General features: G+C 42.3%; 1 protein-coding gene across 11 annotated transcripts in view; it reads right to left on the reverse strand.

The window, feature by feature from the left end:
• The window catches only part of EHBP1 (EH domain binding protein 1), a 319,529-nt gene that overhangs the window by 259,801 nt on the left and 39,878 nt on the right, over nt 1–19,850 (reverse strand). For all 11 annotated transcript variants that reach the window (XM_074949596.1, XM_074949591.1, XM_074949600.1 and 8 more), the window contains exon 3: nt 2,671–2,728. In XM_074949596.1, coding sequence (XP_074805697.1) covers nt 2,671–2,728 — 58 coding nt within the window. The remainder of the gene's footprint in view (nt 1–2,670; nt 2,729–19,850) is intronic.

Raw genomic sequence — 19,850 nt, forward strand, 5'->3', positions numbered from 1 at the left:
ATTTTTGTGGGCTGCAGTCATTTGTTAGGTGGGTCTTCTGACTTCTTCCCCATTTTCACATTTTTATTACATTGATTGCCTGGGAATAAAAATTTCTTCTCAGAGAAAACTTAACTGATATCTCTTCCCTGCCCCACAAATAAATGGAAAAATATAGGAACACTTGGGATACGATTCATGCTTAGGTACTTGTTGGGCACAGTGTCTGTGTAAAATAAAATAAAAAGTAGTCTCGATTTGACTCACTTCCAAGAAAGCAATTAGATGAACAAACAACATGTATAGTAATGTGTTTTACTGGCAGGATGACTAAGAGTTTAGGAATCTTTATTGATCTATAGTCTAGGAGACAAAGATTTCAAATGAAGCAAAATCGTGTCATCTACCTAATTTAAAAAAAAAAAAGTTACGTCTTACTCTAGGTACAGTACTTGCAGACATTTGGCAATGCAAATTTTAAAAAAATATCTTCGTACGTCCCCTTAACCATCCTCTGATGATATGCTACAAGACTATTCTTAGTCTTATGACGATCAACCACTATATCATCTGCTGACATTGATAGGTTTGTCTATAATGCTGGATAACCAAAATTTGGACAAAGCAAGCAGGAGTGTCTAAAAATTCTGTAGTTTAGGGGATGCAAGCTCAGCTGAAAACTGATGCTCCACAGCCAATGATAGACCAATTTGGTCTCCTGAATTAAATTAAAATCCTCAATAACTAAGGCCCCAATCCTGCAAAGTCATATGCATGAGCAGACCCCTGCATCCGGCCCTATTGAATTCCAGATATGCCATCTGTTTGAACACTAAACAAGAGTTTGAACATAATCTCTAACCCAGCAAACTAATCAATCGTGCCTAAATACCCTACCATCTAACAAGACATTTTTTATTTAAAAACATGTTAGAGTTTTATTTTAGTGTTCTACAGATCTTTTGTCACACTTCCATGCAGAAACTAAAGCGAAATTTAGAATGCACACAGGGCATATTATTTTTTTGGCACTGTGGTAGTATCTAAAGTCCCAGTCAGGATCCTGGCTTCATCGTACTAAGCACTGTACAAACAGAAGGAAACCTGGAACAGTTTACCGCCTAGTTTAAGACAAGACACAACAAGTATGTGTGACAAACAGCAGAAAGCATGGACATGCTAAGGGGAGGGTAACAGTAAAAAGAATACCATTCCATATGCTGGTGAGCTGCCATTAATGTCATTTTAAGTTACACCCAGGCACAAAGAGGAGATGAGACCTCTCAGTTTAATTGAAATAATTATCCAACGTTTAAAACTAATTTTAGAAATTTCCTATTATGGAAAGGATCTTGTCCCACAAGAAGGCCCTGTGTAAAAGGAAAATAGGCAATGGTTGCGAGGACAAGAAATCAGCAAGTAGATGTTAGGGCGCTTGTGCAAGCAGCAGCTACTAGTGGTAACAGAAAAGAGTATTGGGTACAGCACACTGTTTCTCCCATACCATGTAGAGGTTTGGGTGACTAAATCAGTGAAGTGACATTGGCCATTGTAATTCTATGTCCCTGGACCATTCATATTTTCCTGTTCTCTCTGTAGGAATTTTTGGCGAGCTGGGGCAGGGTGTCACACCATGGCACGCAAGGGGGTATAGAGTTCTCATTATGACTACGTCTACACTTATGGCAGTGCACAGAATACAGGCAATACACATGTAGCTACATGCCACAGAGAAAGGCAGGCTGTGTCCACATTTGTCGCTGCGGTGTGTAGCTCCACACATAGCAAGGAAAAGCTCCACCAGCAAGTGGGGAGGCAGAAAGACGCTAAAATTAGCATTATAGACATGGAAAGCACTGCTTGGCCATGTGTAGGACATATACCTGGGAGTTCGGGCACGTATGACTCGACTAACCTAAACCACACCTTACCGTCTACACTGCTAACCTATGCTAGCTGGGAATGCGTTGTCTGTATTCTACATGCAGCCATAAGTGTAGAAGTAAACCTTTCTACTACCTGTGCCCTCTTGTAGTGCAAACAAGGTGGTGGTTCTACTTTTGGGTTTTGCTACCCCCACATGTGTATTTGTTTGTTAGTGTTTTTTAGAATTGGGAGAACAGGATTTACCGCAGGATTAGAAAAGATTATTTACTACATAAAAATATACACAAAGAAATAGCAGGAGTGTTTAGAAATGACCCTGACAATTTCGGTGTCAATGTAATTTCCCGAAAGAGGCCCCGTCTGTAGATACAACTGAAAGAATCTGCTTTGAAACTTTCTGATTTCCAGGGCTGCGTAGAGGCAAAACCAGTCTCTTACTCCTACTTTATATCCTCCTATTGCAAAGGTGGCAGTTTCCTTATTAATGTTTTTATTATGTTTAAGACTTCTGTTTTTGTTACTTTTTAGAGTGATTCTTCTTTCTAATTAGATCTAGAAATTAATAACTTATAATTGTTAATTATTATTAAGCTGCATGCTGTGTACTTGGTGCTGCATACATACCTATAATGACATTGGAGTTTTTCTATAAATGTTTCTATAAATTAGTCTCAACGGTAAGAGTGGAAGCACTTTAGGGCCAAATTCAGTAAGAATAAAATAAACGTCCATTTTTGTCTTAATAAAACAAACAGCCAACTGCACTTTTTACTGAAGTTGGGTATTACTAAGCAGTCAACTAACCTTAGAAGATTTCCTTCGGCTTCTTCTTGTCCAAACCACCACTAGTTTATCTGGCTGCCTGTTGAAGAACACACAAACAGTTTAATTTACAGTAAGACCCTTAAATAAATGGTTTACCATAAAAATTACATCCTGGGTGAACAAACTATATTTTACATATAGCATTATCTTAAAAGCACTCTCAAGTTTAGTCATTGAACAGGAAAAATAATTCTGTGCTTACAGCAATCAATACAGCAATATCAACCTGCATATTCTGCTCTCCCTGAATGTATACAACTCCCAAAGGCAAAGCAGAGTAGAGTAGAGAACTGCTCTGTAGATCAGAAAACAGGATTCTGTCCACAGTTTGCTTTTGAAAGTCTGGCTTCATTAAATGTAAGCCTTTGAAACAAATCAGCGCCCATAATAAACACAAGCACAAAATCCAGTTGGATTCCTAATCGGATGGTACTTAAAGAGGATGCGTGCAGAGGGGGAACAATTGCAGTCATGGCTTTATTTTGTTTTATATATATTTATATTAATATATTTAAACCAAAAGCTTGAAAGGCTTTTCCAAAAAAAGTACCTTCCTACGCGATTACCTTAGAAATATCAAGAGCATCAAGTATTGTATTTCCTGGTTTTGCTTGAGGTCTTCTTGAGGGATCAGAGATAAAGAATGGGATCTTTCCCTGCTCTTAATTGAAGGGACAAACTGTTGAATCTTTAATAAAGAGATCTCTCCTGACAATCGTTTTTCAAGTATTTGCAGTTGTTAGCACCTATCAAGTTCAACAAAGAATTTTAAAGAGTGTGAATAAATTTCACTTTCCCTTTCAATTTCTCAAGTTTTGCTTCCTTGCTAATTGTCACAATCCTACTAGCTCTTGAGTTGTCCAAAAAGCCTTCCAGGGAAATCAGGGTAGACAAACACTTCTAGATATTTCTGGTAACAACCTCCCTCCCCTCTTTATTTTTAAAGGTCAGATCTTTTTTATAAATACAAAATAGGGGGTGGGGATTATCTCTAATAAAGGAACGTTTCCCAGTACGATGCAATCAAAACACTCAGTAAATGAGGTTAAAATAAGGACAGTACTGCACGCTGAACATTTTAAATTAGTGTTATTGAACGGCAATGCTCAAACCATTTCCTTGTTGAATTTATAACATTTAATAATTCTCCAATTCTTTTTAAGTGAAAAACCAGCCATTTTTCTAGTAAGAGAGGTCCCTATGAATTAGTTACAACATTTATGTACTTCCTCCTCAAACTGTTAGTAATTTCTGCAAGCTACAATAAGAACATAAGAGCAGCCATACTGGGTCAGACCAATGGTCCATCTAACCAGAATCCCGTCTTCCAACAGTGGCCAATGACAGATGCTTCAAAAGGAAATGAACAATTATTCAGTGATACATCCTTTGTCATCCATTTCCAGCTTCCAGCAGTTAGAGGCTTGGGACACCAAAATATAGAATTGCATCCCTGATCATCTTGGCTATTGGCCATTGATGGACCTGTCCACCATGAACTTATTTAATTCTTTTTTGAACCCACTTATACTTTTGGCCTTCACAACATCCCATGGCAATGAGTTCCAGAAGTTAACTATGTGTTGTGTGAAGTAGTACTTCCTTTTGTTGGCTTTAAACCTGCTGTCTATTAATTTCATTGGCTGATCAGGTTTCAGAGTAGCAGCCACGTTAGTCTGTATCCACAAAAAGAAAAGGAGTACTCGTGGCACCCTAGAGACTCACAAAAGCTTATGCTCAAATAAATTTGTTAGTCTCTAAGGTGCCACAAGTCCTCCTTTTCTTTTTATTGGCTGGTCACTGATTCTTGTGTTATGTGAAGGGGTAAATAACACGTCCTTATTCCCTTTCTCCACACCATTCATGATTTTATAGACCTCTATTATATCCTCCCTTAGTCGTCTCTTTTCCAAGCTGAAAACTCCCTGTCTTATTAATCTATCCTCATCTCCCATATCCCTAATCATTTTGTTGCCCTTCTCTGTAACTTTTCCAATTTTAATATTTTTTTTTTGAGATGGGGCAACCAGAACTGTACAGAGTATTTATGGATTTATATTGTGGCATTATGATACTTATCTATCCCTTTCGCAATGGTTCCTACCATTCTGTTCGCTTTTATGACTGCTGCTGCACATGGTGCGGATGTTTCTAGAGAACTATCCACAATGACTCCAAGATCTCTTTCTTGAGTGGCAATAGCTAATTTAGACCCCATCATTTTGTATGTATAGTTGGGATTATGTTTTCCAATGTGCATTACTTTGCATTTATCAACATTGAATTTCATCGGCCATTTTGTTGCCCAGTTTTGTGAGATCCTTTTGTATTTCTTTGCTGTTTGCATTGGACTTCACTGTCTTGTGTAATTTTGTAACATCTGCAAATTTTGCCACCTCACTGTTTATCCTTTTTGCCAGCTCATTTATGAATATGTTGAACAGCACTACAGATCCCTGGGGGACACCGTTATTTACGTCTCTCCACTCAGAAAACTGACCATTTCTTCCTACCCTTTGTTTTCCGTCTTTTAACCAGTTACTGGTCTATGAGAAGGACCTTCCCTCTTATGCCACTGCTGCTTACTTTGCTTAAGAGCCTTTGGAGAGGGAAGCCTTGTCAAAGGCTTTCTCTAAGTCCAAATACACTATATTCACTGGATCATCCTTGTCCATGTTAGTTGGCCCCCTCAAAGAATTCTAATAGATTGGGGAAGCATGTTACCCCTTTACAAAAGCTGTGTTGACTCTTCCCCAACAAATCATGTTCATCTATGTGTGCGATAGAACAATAAAGAGCAGAATTTTCAACCAATTTGCCTGGTACTGAAGTTAAGCTTCCTGGCCTGTAATTGCCAAGATCGCCCCTGGAATCTTTTTAAAAAATTGATGTCACATTAGCTATCCTCCAGTCATCTGGTTCAGAAGCTGATTTAAGTGATAAGTTACATATCACACTTAATAGTTCTGCAATTTCCTATTACAGTTCCTTCAGAATGCTTGGGTGATTATCTCCTGGTCACTAATTACCATTTAATTTATCCATTTGTTCCAAAACCTCCTCTACTGACATGTCAGTCTGGGACAGGTTCCTCAGATTTGTCACCTACAAAGAATAGCTCAGGTGTGGGAATCTCCCTCACATCCTCTGCAGTGAAGATGGATGCAAAGAATTCATTTAGCTTCTCCACCCAGAATTTACATTTAAACTCCATTAGGCCAAAACTACCTCTAAAAACACAGCTAAAAGCTGGCTCCCCCCCATTTTGTGGCCAGATCAGAATCTGGCCCTCATTCTTTATCCCTAGTTATCCCCGTTGCCTTACAGCAGCGGTGGGCAACCTGCGGCCTGCATGTGGCCCGTCAGGGTAATTTGCTGGCGGGCCGCGAGACAGTGTGTTTACATTGGCACGGCCAGTTGCAGCTCCCAGTGGCTGCGGTTTGCCATTCCCGGCCAATGGGAGCTCCGGGAAGCGGCGGCCAGCACATCCCTGTGGCCTGTGCTGCTTCCCGCAGCTCCCATTAGCCGGGAACGGCAAACCGCGGCCACTGGGAGTTGCAGGCAGCCGTGCCTGCGGATAGTCAATGTAAACAAACCCATTACCCTGATGGGCCGCCGGTTGCCCACCACTGCCTTACAGACCCTCTGAGCTTTCAACTTGGTGTAAAGTGATAAACAAAATGAACCACTCAAGACGCATTTTTCAACTTCTAAATTTCTGCCTCCTTTGAGGGATACAAATAATTGGCTGGCATGCCCGTCAGCTTTCTCTAAAATCTTGTTTGGTGACAGGGACAGCTTGCTCAATGTTGAAAACCCCTTGCTCACTTGCTGTTAAGCACATTATGCTCTCTTTCGCCTGCCTAACTCCCATTAATGCTAATGGAAACTTTGTGTGTGCACCACTAGAATCAAAAATATACCCCTAAGTGATTTCCTTGATGCAATCCAGGAATCCAATCCCATGTCTAAATTAACTGTCTTATTTCACTTTTTACTTTTAAGTTGACTGAGCCTCATTTCAAAAAATAGCTTGAGACACAAATCCAAATTAACCTCAATAGGCCCAATCCTGAGCTAGTCTCTGGGGACCAAGTAAAGCCAAAGGCAGCAGAAATACTTCTTCTGCAGTGCCGGTGGTCAAAACAGAGAAGACCCCACACAGAGGAGCTCTGCACACCCATGCACCACACAAAATGTGAACGCCACAGTTGGAGAAAGTAAGAGAATGCTAACAGGGACTGCACAGATCCACATTGTTCTCCCTTTCCACCAAAAAAGGAGCAGCAGCTAAGCAGCAGGCCACTTCCACTAATCCCTCTCAGCCTAATCTAAGCATTAGTTGGCAGCAGGTTGGCAGCATAGGTGCCCAGGTAGGAATAGCCCGTTATATTGTGTTAATTCACAGCTCCCTGCAAACAGTCCTTTCACTATGCTTTGCTCCTTGCATCAGGTTTGTATTCATAGCCCCAAAGTTTTCAATATGGGGGGGAAAACAGGTCTGAAAACCAAGTATATTAAATAAAAAGAGAAAGAAGAAACACCTTATCCAGGCAATACTGCCACTTAAATATTTTCACCATCTAGTAACAAAGTAGATCTCTGGAGCTAATCAGTTATCTACTTCCAACAAACGTTACACACACACACACACACGCACGCGCTCTCTCCTCTCTCTCTCTCTGAAAATAATGCATTTTCTTTTGTATGAATATTCTACACTTTGCCCAGTGGCATGGGGGAGATTGTTAAAGGCACAAATGGGAGTTCAGCACCCGTTTCCAATTCAAAATCTCCCCCTTGTGTTTATGGTAAACAGATTTTCAAAGGAAAAACCAGGACACCTGTCATGGAAAGGAAAGAGGGATGGCGTGTAGGGGGATGCTGTCTGGGAGGCCTCATGATTCACAAAATCCTGGGCAAAACACTGCTTTTGTAAACCTGACAGAAATACTGCAATCAGTCAGGAAAACCTGAACAACATTCCTGTTTTTCAGAGACATGGTCACCATCATCACTGCAGCAGGAACTCCACTAGCGGCATGATGTTTACAGTCACATGGAGTTATGAAGGTGAGTCCGTAAAGTAGAAGAAAGAGAGTCTGTGTAGGGAGGGGAAGGAGAACGAGAGGAAGAGTCTCAGGCTCTTGACAGAAATGCAGATGGCCTCTCCACCCCCAAGAACAATACTGAATCTCACTGGGTGTTTTAAGAGCTTGTCTACACTTTAAAGTTATGTCAAATTATGTTTTTCTGTGTTAACTAATCAGGAACAACTGCTCTGAGCACAGGGAATCTATACTGTTTAATTACGCTGACTTAAGCTACTTCAGTTTTGATTCATTGTACTCACATAGCGATGCATTTTCTCCACAGCATCCTGGGCAGGCAACCCATGGTACAATGTTCCTCCACTATGCTGCATGCATTCTGGGATTTTTTCACTGCACGTTGTGGGATACCAACTAGAAGCCACTGGAATTCTGGGAGTTGGGAGTCAAACGAAAAAATTCCACGATTCGTCCCCTTTCATCCCAACATTCATGTAGCTTTTGTGACCCAGCGCCATTTTCCAAGTGCAGTCAGGCAGCATGGAGGAAACACTGCTAAGCACTGCAATGCTGAGTCATTAATAGAAACAGGCTCCTGCGCATGTTTTGGCCGTCATGCAGCCAGATGGCTTTGGATGACTTGAGAGAGAGCCGTGGGGATGCCATAGCAATACAGGCACAAGAAGAGACGGAAATGGAACAGTTACTTCTGCGTGAACTTTTCCTGAAGCAGTTTCACTGGGTAAGCCACCGCTTCTGGACTCAGCCAGCTAGGGCAGACTGATGGGACAGGATAGCACTGCTGACCTGGGATGCCCAGCCGTGGTAGCAGAATTTCAGGATGACAAAGCCCACTGCCCTACAGATCTGTGCAGAGCTCACCCCAAGCTGTAGTGGTGGAAAGCCTACATGAGAACTCCCCTCAACGTGGAGAAGTCCTTGGCTATTGCTATCTGAAAACTCACCACTCCCAACTGTTACAGTCAATAGCTAATCAGTTTGGTGTTTGCAGATCAACTGTCAGGACGATTGTCATACAGGGGTGTGCTACTATCAGGAAAGTGCTGTTCCCCGGGTCATAAAGCCTGTCAATGCACTGGACATTGTTGATGGATTTTCACAATTGCCGTCCCCAAATTGTACTAGGGCCATTGATGGGACCCATGTGCCTATTCTTTGCCCCCCACACCAAGACTCAGAATTCATCAATGAAAAGGGGTATTTTTCTCCAGGGTGCTGTGAGGCCTGGATGACCACCCTGGATGGGTCACCATTATCAGTGTGGGGTGGTCAGAACAGGTCCATGATGCCAGCATCTTTAGAAACACTGGCCTGTTTTCTGCCATGAAAAACGGAACTTTTGCTCCCACTATGTACATTAATGGTGTTGTAGTTCCTCCTGTCATTCTGGGACACCAGCTTACCCTTTGCTTCCCTGTCTTATGAAGACTTTTACTGGATACTTGGCTAGGAGAAAGGACTTGTTTAACTATCCTCTGAGTAACTAGGACAATAGAATTTGCATTTGGAAGACTGAAGGGCAGGTGGAGATGCCTCATGACAAGGCTGGAGGTTATTGAGCAATGTCTGCCTCATATGATAGCTGCTTAGGGTGTTATACACAACCTCTATAGCAGCAAGGGAGAGAGTGTTTCACCCATGGGTGTCAGGAGAAGATGGACAGATTTAACACATGTTATGAATACCTAGAGAGGCAGCCTCTCCTAAATGCTGCAATTGGTTAGAGACACAGGATCAGGGATGCTTTAGCCTCAAAGTAGGCACTCAGAGTATTGTTGGAAAAACATATATGCATTTGTGTTAGGATTTCATTATGCTTTTACGAAGTTTTTCAACTGATTTCTTGACGTGTTTAATGCTTGGTATAAGGATGTCTTTACGCTTTGAGCAACAATTTGATGAACATTTTAATAAATAATACATCAAGTTGTAAATAAGAAAAAATTTACTGAACATAAGACAGTGCAAAGTTAAAAGAAGTGCAAAATTACAAACCAATAAAGTGCAGAGTGAACAGATTTGCACTGATAAGGTCACAAACTTGTGTACGTTGGGGAAGAGAACATCAAAAATGTCCTCTGGGTCTTTGGGTATAGAATGGAGATAGAAAGCCTGTCACTTGCAGTTGGGGAATTAAAGAAGGTCTCTCCTAGTATCCACTTTTCTTCTTGTCTTGTGGTGTGCACTGGTGAGGGAAGGGCCTGTTCCTTGGAGTTGCTCCCAGTACACAGCACACTCAAAAGGCTTCAGGACACTGCTAAGTTGAGATACTGTCCTTGAACACAGTGCCATTATGTCTCCAGAAGGCCTGTCTGCTTCTGCATCATCTACAGAAGTCCTTTTCTTTGTCAATGTGCTCCCTTGACAGCCTCTCAGACTGTTCCCTGTCCTCCTCTCTCTCTCTCCTTTGCATCATGCAGAAGGAAACCTTCCTTTCATTCTTCTGTCTTCTTATCCCTCTCCTGTGTGCCACGAGGCCATCAACCAGGTCCTCCCTCTTTTTCTCTCTCTTTCCCTGGAAATTTGCCAAGTGTTCAGTCACTGTCAACACCCCTTGATACAGGAGCCCTGTACAAGGACTGAGTTGGTGAGGCTGGAGAGGTAGAAAGGGGCAATTACATGTGTACCTCTTCGGGCTGTCCTTACGCTGCAGATGTTACCCTGAGGTGTGTCCCCAAAAGGCAGAGAGATGGCGAGAGGCCCCTAACTCACATCAGTCCAACATGGAAGCACCCTGACAGTATCTGGGAACAGAGTTGTTTAAATCCCCCTGTACAACTATATTGTAATATAGCACATAATACTTACTGGAAGAGGTCCCTTCCCCAGTACTGTTAGAGCTGGGTCTCCATCTGGGATTTGGGGGTCTCTGACACTGTCCTGCCTTGTCATTTTGCGGGTTGAAGAGACCCTGGTAGTCCACAGCAATCTCTTATAGACCACCAGACCAGGGGGGTGAAGTGGACAAGGCTTTCTTCTGGCAACTAACAGAAGTTACTAGATCGCAGGCCCTGGTTCTCATGGGAGACTTCAATCACCCTGATATCTGCTGGGAGAGCAATACAGCAGTGCACAGACAATCCACGAAGTTTTTGGGAAGTGCAGGGGACAATTTCCTGGTGCAAGTGCTTGAGGAACCAACTAGGGGCAGAGCTCTTCTTGACCTGCTGTTCACAAACAGGGAAGAATTAGTAGGGGAAGCAAAAGTGGATGGGAACCTGGGAGGCAGTGACCGTGAGATGGTCGAGTTCAGGATCGTGACACAAGGAAGAAAGGAAAGCAGCAGAATACGGACCCTGGACTTCAGAAAAGCAGACTTTGACTCCCTCAGGGAACTTATGGGCAGGATCCCCTGGGAGAATAACATGAAGGGGAAAGGAGTGCAGGAGAGTTGGCTGTATTTTAAAGAATCCTTATTGAGGTTGCAGGGACAAACCACCCGGACGTGTAGCAAAAACAGTAAATATGGCAGGCGACCAGCTTGGCTTAACAGTGAAATCCTTGCTGATCTTAAACACAAAAAAGAAGCTTACAAGAAGTGGAAGTCTGGACAAATGACCAGGGAGGAGTATAAAAATATTGCTCAGGAGCAAAATCAGGAAGGCCAAATCACACTTGGAGTTGCAGCTAGCAAGGGATGTTAAGAGTAACAAGAAGGGTTTCTTCAGGTATGTTAGCAACAAGGTGGTGGTCAAGGAAAGTGTGGGCCCCTTACTGAATGAGGGAGGCAACCTAGTGACAGAGGATGTGGAAAAAGTTAACGTACTCAATGCTTTTTTTGGCCTCTGTCTTCATGAACAAGGTCAGTTCCCAGACTACTGGACTGGGCAGCACAGTATGGGAGGAGGTGACCAGCCCTCTGTGAAGAAAGAAGTGGTTCGGGACTATTTAGAAAAGCTGGACGAGCTCAAGTCCTTGGGGCCAGATGTGCTGCATCTGAGGGTGCTAAAGAAGTTGGCGGATGTAATTGCAGAGCCATTGGCCATTATCTTTGAAAACTCATGGCGACTGGGGGAGGTCCCGGATGACTGGAAAAAGGCTAATGTAGTGCCCATCTTTAAAAAAGGGAAGGAGAAGGATCCAGGGAACTACAGGCCAATCAGCCTCACCTCAGTCCCTGGAAAAATCATGGAGCAGGTCCTCAAGGAATCAATTCTGAAGCACTTAGGAGAGGAAAGCGATCAGGTACAGTCAGATGGATTCACCAAGGGCAAATCATGCCTGACTAACCTAATTGCCTTCTATAACAAGATAACTGGCTCCGTGGATGAGGGGAAAGCAATGGACGTGTTATTCCTTGACTTTACGAAAGTTTTTGATACAGTCCCCCACAGTATTCTTGCCAGCAAGCTAAAGAAGTATGGGCTGGATGAATGGACTATAAGGTGAATAGAAAGTTGGCTAGATTGTCAGGCTCAACAGGTAGTGATCAATGGCTCCATGTCTAGTTGGCAGCTGGTATCAAGCGGAGTGCCCCAAGGGTCAGTCCTGGGGCCGGTTTTGTTCAATATCTTCATTAACGATCTGGAGGATGGCGTGGATTGCACCCTCAGCAAGTTTGCAGATAACACTAAACGGGGAGGAGTGGTAGATAAGCTGGAAATTTGGAATAGGATACAGAGAGACCTAGACAAATTAGAGGATTGGGCCAAAAGAAATCTGATGAGGTTCAACAAGAACAAGTGCAGAGTCCTGCACTTAGGACGGAAGAATCCCATGCACTGCTACAGACTAGGGACCGAGCGGCTAGGCAGCAGTTCTGCAGAAAAGGACCTAAGGGTTACAGTGGACGAGAAGCTGGATATGAGTCAACAGTGTGCCCTAGTTGCCAAGAAGGCCAATGGCATTTTGGGATGTATAAATAGGAGCATTGCCAGCAGATTGAGGGACGTGATTGTTCCCCTCTATTCGGCATTGGTGAGGCCTCATCTGGAGTACTGTGTCCAGTTTTGGGCCCCACACTACAAGAAAGATGTGGAAAAATTGGGAAGAGTCCAGTTAAGAGCAACAAAAATTATTAGGGGGCTGGAGCACATAACTTATGAGGAGAGGCTGAGGGCACTGGGGTTATTTAGTCTGCAGAAGAGAAGAATGAGGGGGATTTGATAGCTGCTTTCAACTACCTGAAAGGGGGTTCCAAAGAGGATGGATCTAGACTGTTCTCAGTGGTACCAGATGTCAGAACGAGGAGTAATGCTCTCAAGTTGCAGTGGGGGAGATTTAGGTTGGATATTAGGAGAAACTTTTTCACTAGGAGGGTGGTGAAGCACTGAAATGCGTTACCAAGGGAGGTGGTGGAATCTCCTTCCTTAGAGGTTTTTAAGGTCAGGCTTGTCAAATCCCTGGCTGGGATGATTTAGTTGGAGATTGGTCCTGCGTTGAGCAGGGGGTTGGACTAGATGACCTCCTGAGGTCCCTTCCAACCCAGATATTTCTATGATTCTTCCTGCTTGTCCTGTGTCAGCATCTGCAGAGGTGTCCTTGGCGAGATGCACAACATGCTGATGCTCAGTGGTGGCCTCTTTTGAAAAATATGGTCCAGATCCTTGTAGTGGGCACAGAGCATGTGAACTCTCCCAGAGGACGTGTTTTTGTCCCCGATATTTTTACAACCCTGCCAGAACTCCCTTCCCTTGTTCCACCACTGGATAGGATCCAGAAGCGAGTGCTTGGATTCATTTGTTTCTATATGCTCTCATGTATCTTAGCATTCCAGTGACTGTTGTTAAGATGAGATGGACTGTCTCCTCTCTCTCCACGCCCCAAAGGGCAAGGAAGTCCATGACCTCAGCACTAGACTACCTAGAAGCACAAGGCTTGGCTGCTATAACTAGGATATGACTCCCGCTGTGCGAACTTACCATGAGCTGGAATCACAAAGTGCCACATGTGGTTGCATGCCAGCATTAAACAGGGAGGAGACACCCAGTCAAGATGACCCGGGAGCGAGAAAGGGCACAGAGATAAATAGATACTCCGACTCACGTGGACAGCAAAGCAATATGTGATAGCAGTGGGAGGTCTTGCAGAGTCAGAACAGTTGATTTGAAATGGGGCTGTGTCCACACCTACCTTGTTGTAGCAAAACTCATCCCAAATGTCAGTAAACTCAATTCCAAAGTTCAGGACAAGGCATCACATGATTCAAAACAAACGCTGTGTATGGACGCAAGGCAATATATCCTAAAAAAACACAAGTTAACCCAGACCAGCTTTCAAATGTAGACAAGCCTCAAGTTTCAAATTAGCAAATCCTATGAAGTTTGTTCAGACCCTGAATGGTCAGGGACTGGCAACAGCACACAGGCAGCTTATCTTCCAATCTTCTATACTGATTTGAATGTGCCCAGGTGAGTAGTTACCTTTATATTTGATTTTTTTTAAACTACTTGTTTGGTGGCCTATATGTAAATAAAAAGCTGGTGACCTCCGTCCAATTCCTATCTGGATGGGTGTCTATTAGGGCTGTCAATTAATTGCAGTTAACACCTGCGATTAACTGAAAACAAAATTAATATGTTCATTTTTTAAAAATGGTATTAATCGCATACCTCTGGACGGGGAGGGAGGAATTGGCTGCAGAGGGACCTGACAAGTGTCTGGTCTGGCACAGTGACCCAATCCGCCACCAGAGGGTGGGAAGAGGAGAGGAAAGACGAGGAAGTGGAAGTAGCTCCCATCCCGGCTCTGGTGCAGAGGTAGGGATCCTGACCCCACTATGCCCCATTGCCCCCAGCCAGACCCTCACTCCAGGGATTGACACCTCCCCCCGTGCGCCATACTCCATTGCCCCAAGCCGGCCCCTCATTCCAGGGACTGACCCCTGTCCCGTGCCCCATTGCTCCCAGCCAGCCCCTCGCTCAGGGGAGTGCCCCACCACCACCACACTGTGTCTGAATGCCCCCAGCCAGCCCCTCACTCCAGGGACTGACCCCAGTTCCGTGCCCATTGCCCCTGACCAGCCCCTCGCTCTGGGGACCAACCCCCTCCCCCGCACCATAGATCAAAGGTAGAAGCTTTATTAGTTTTCAGAGCTTATTGTAGTTATGCTAACATTTTTACATATACAGAAGTCAGGAAGTTCAAAGTAACGGTTTTCATAGCAGCTGTGACGCCCTTTATGTTTACGTAATATTACCGCCATATCAAATGGTCAAAGAAAAAGCAAATACGGTTAAAACAATCCAAGAATAGAAGACTGAGTAAAAAGTGAAAGCATGGATGCCACTGGCACCTAATCAAAGCTAAACCTATTTGTCTACACTCTGGGTTTGCTCAGAGCATGCCCATGTGAGGCAATGCACCGTACTGAGTCCAATGGAATTATATAGTAGTTATAGTTCATAATTCAGTTCTTCTGTTCTTAATATGCCATGCCTCCAGGAACTTCCTCTTTTGTAAAACAACTGCCCTTGCAAAGAAATGGATTAAATGACCAAACAGGTGGTCCTTTATATTTTATGTTGTTCTGTCAGTGTATTTAATACCATATCTTTGCTGGATTAACAGATTTTAAAGTAGAAGGATAATTTACCTGTTTTCCCCTTATAATACTTGATTCACACTTAATTGCTTTAGAGACATAAGACATTTCTGATGAGATACTGAAATTAATTGTGAACTATCTTCCAAACTAGAGATTTTTCTCATCCCTGAGAGGACATAACACATTTGAAACACAGTTTTCCTATATTCATCTTATAATCGTGGCAGTGTATTAATTTAATTCACAACGGGAAATATATAATTTCATATCAAACATTTTAAATTATTAATTGTGATATGTTGTACATTAGCAAAGAAATCTGAAATGTATACACTTCTCTTATTACTACATAGCAAATATTGGCTTCCCAATTTATATAACTTCAAGGGCTCGCTCATCTGAAGGGATCCCACCCACCTCAGTAAAAAGTTTAACAGGAGTTAAAAGGAGTTTAATCGCACTGTTTAACAGTGCAATTAAAACTGTGATGAATCTCAATTTTTTTAATCTCGCAATTCATCGTGATTCATCTTTTTTAAATCGCTTGACAGCCCCAGTGTCTACATCTCAAAAAAAAAAAAAAATCACCAAAACTAGCCCCAATTGTTACTCCTGTATAGAGTCTCAGCAGAGGCTCCCAGGAACTAATGTAGAAACTGGACTACACATTCAGTACATAGAGGGTTGAACAACACTAGGGGGGCAGAATGTGAAATGCTTGCTCTGCTACTCTATTGCCCGAGCTGTACCAGTTTTGTAACTAACGAGTGGACTTTGTTTCCAAGGCTTTTAATCCTTGAAGGGGAAGCACATCCTGACCTACTGAGCAAGAACACTGGAGGGTCACCATAACTGGAGTTAGATAGGAAATGTAAAGAAAAGAAGGTAGGGGTAGAGGAGCTCCTAGAGCAGCCATTTCCCTCTAAACACACCCCGCACAAAAAAAAACCCTGGTTAATTTACTGTGGGTTTGATTAAAAAAAACAAGTGGAACTTGCATGCTATGGGCCATGACACCCCCCTGATTTTAAAACTAGCTCTCCACACAGGAACTGTTTCACGTACACAGCCTATAATGCCCCCCTCTCCTACAACCCGTACATGTGCTTTTCTCTGTCAATACATCTCTGATGAGCCTAAAAAGGAAGCACAATTAATATTTAATCAACGAATACAGATTCCATGTAACACAGAGGTTTGAGTGCTAGGAAACAATAACTATTGATTCAAATTGCTTTTTATAGAGAAATGTTTTCTAATTTAGATGCCATCTCCCCCTCAAACCATAAAACTAGTTGTCCATTAGCCAATGCTAAAAAGCAAACAAAACCCTTCCAAAGCATTAGCTGCAAGATTACAGAACCATTGCTCTTTGTAAACTAAGAAATGATTCAACTATCTGTATAAAATATATTGCAGTGCAAGCTGAACAATTAAAAAAATACTATCAATTATAAAAATATTAAATTTCCCGTGTTTCATGTTGTGCGGCTCAGTCACCTAAAAGCCATTTGTTATGAAAAGAACTAAATAAACAGCTATTTAACAACAGAGTCAATATGTTCCAATCAAAGTACAACACTTAAACAACCTAATACAGGAAGCAGGCTCGGTGGGGACAGCTTTCCTTAGGTAACAGGAGACAAATCGTCAACTCTGGTTCAAATTCAGCTTAGATCAGAAGCTACTAAACATAATTACCATTTTATGACCATTAGGTGGCCTACGTGAAAAGTGTTGGGGTGGTCTCAGTCCAGTTCCTCACAGACATGTGTCAGCATCGTACACAAAAACCTTCCATAATTGGCACTAATTAATACTGAGTCTGTCAGACCAAACTGGCAGGGCATGGAGAGACAACTCTGTAGTTGTGGTAAGGTCACAGGCAACTCTGCATTAGTTAGTTCTGTTCAAATAAGAGAAGATGCTGGTCATGCAGATTTGAAGTCTTGTTGCCCCAGTTATATGTCTTTGCCCTTCCTTCCCCACATTCCTTCACACTCAACGGTCTGAGGTAAGCTACAGCTTTGCTTGTCTTTGGGGATGAGGAAGCATTGAATTTTAGTTGCACTGCCATGACCCCATGCCAAATAGCTGCTCAGATCTCTGGGTTTTAAAACCATGAACCTCAGTGAAAGGCTAAAGCTGGAGCATACCTAAATCTGACCAAATTAATTGGATGTTCTTTCCTCTTTTTTCACTCCACCCAGAGCCTCAGAACCTCACAGATAAAGGCAGATAACTAGATTTGGAGTGGGGAGCAGAAGCCACAAGAGACAGAGAATGAGGAGACATCAGGCAAACAGGCGTGAGAGCCAGGGGACCAGACTCATAAGTGGGAAGGCAGCCAGCTGGGCACCATGTATTATATTTTGCAAAGCCCAGGGCAAACCATTTGTAAGTGTTCAGTGTCACGCAGTTTTCATTAAGAAGCTGTAGGCTGTGCAGCAGGTTTGTGTTTTCACATTCTGTGCCCCAAACTTTTGCAAACCAGAAGTGAAAGATACTTGGCACTAAAGCTTATGCTTAAATAAATTTGTTAGTCTCTAAGGTGCCACAAGTACTCCTTTTCTTTTTGGCACTAAAGCTTTTCTGAAGAAGGATTTTACAATTTCAGAGTCAGTGGCCAAGAACAAAGCTTTGAGACTGCCCTAAGTTCTCTTATTTAAAAACACAGATTAATATTACATTTATAACTCTAACACAGCCCTGCTTCTCCTGTTGAATAAAAGATGTGACCATAGCTTTTTCCTTCTCTCCTTAAAGCAACTGATTTTATATTAGAAAAGGAGGACTTGTGGCACCTTAGAGACTAACACATTTATTTGAGCATAAGCTTTCGTGAGCTACAGCTCACTTCATCGGACGCATTCAGTTTTTTCCACTGAATAAATTTGTTAGTCTCTAAGGTGCCACAAATACTCCTTTTCTTTTGCGAATACAGACTAACACACCTACTACTCTGAAACCTGATTTTATATTGGTATAATATCCGGTATAATTGGTGTGGGTGGCTGTAATATATATACACATTATATATATTACACCCACCCACACCAATTATACCGGAACCAGAGCCCTCCACATCCAACATTGTTTAACAAAGTAGCAAAAGTACTCTACAGTCTGGACAAACTATGTTGTCTGATCATCATGTTTTAGATAGCAATTTTCACTGATTGAAATCTAGGTTGTGCAGGATGCAAGGTCTTCTGTGGATTGATTTGATCATTCCAGGAAATATCTGGCATGATGCTTTGAGTACAGAACTCTTTAAACATCAGTTGTGAAAGATTTGCATAAAAGGTTTTATCGCCACTGATAGAGCTAGTGTTGTAAACCTGTGTCAGCACAAACCGCTGACGTTAATTGTGAAACATACATAATTTTCCTACTTCCAGTTTGATAACCGCTGACAAGAGTTTAACATTTAGGAACCTATATGGGAAAGATATGTGCATGTTCTTAACTTTAAATTCACAAACAGTCATAGTGAAATCAATGGGACTATTTGCATGCTTAAAGTTAAGCATGTGAGCAAGTATCTCTGACTGAGTTTAAGATTTTTACACAAAGCGGAGAAAAATATAACTAATACTTGCTTGTAACGAGGAGGCTCTTTATTTCATCATACACAACAAATCTTTAACAAGTTTTCTGTTCAGTAATACAATATTTTCTTTGTACCAAGAAGAAATAATTTATATTTATTTTGGCACTTAATGTCATGAAGGGTAGTGGTTTGGGGACTTGGCGGCGGGGGGGGGGGGAGGATGGAGGTTGGGTTTTCTGTGAAGGGGGTTTATTTTTTTCTTACTGTGTTTGATTTGAGTTGTATTAATTATTACAGCCTGCTAGATTACTCTTGTGAAGCAAGGATAAAAGAGTATAATTAACAAGAGAAGCGGCAGTGTTAACACAATAGCAAGCAGATGTACCTATTGAAGAATAAAAATAAATTACTTGAGTAAAGTCAAAGTACTTCTGTGATAAGATTTTTTTTTTTGGCCTTTTGTTCGCTTCTGTACTGTGCATAGCAGTATGATGTGCTAGGTTTTCATTAAGAATCCCTCCCCTACTACCTCCTCTCCCCATAAGTCCTGGAATTTTGTCAAGTGCTTTTAATGGTCTCTTAAAAAAATGTTCTAAGTTCTGCAAGACCGTTAGTTTGGGCTGAACATTATTTTTTCCTCATCTTAATGATCATTTTTTAAGGGAGAAAAGCTCTCTCAGTTTAGTAAGGCTGAAGTCTTTCGCCCATCAAGGTGCTGTATCACTCACAGTGTGTATCACCTACACCCACACGACACTGCCACTGGCGTGTCTTACATTAGACTTTTTCCTTCTGAATATCCCCTTGTCACTACCACCAGTGAAGTTTCACTGGCAATAGCAACGCTGGGAACACTAGGGTAGACCAGCCAGCAGTATTTTTACATGGTCTAAACACACTGCTTAAAATGGTGCCATCTGCTGGTGGCTTTGCTAACATGGACATTCCCTTAGTAGAGCTACTCTGATGGTAGAAAGGTCAGAAATTTCAAGGAGAAAATAAAGTCTAGTATAGACAAGACCTGTGTGGGATAACAAAACTCTCAAGT

This window comes from Natator depressus, chromosome 3, assembly GCF_965152275.1.
Source record: "Natator depressus isolate rNatDep1 chromosome 3, rNatDep2.hap1, whole genome shotgun sequence".
In the NCBI taxonomy this organism is placed as follows: domain Eukaryota; kingdom Metazoa; phylum Chordata; order Testudines; family Cheloniidae; genus Natator; species Natator depressus.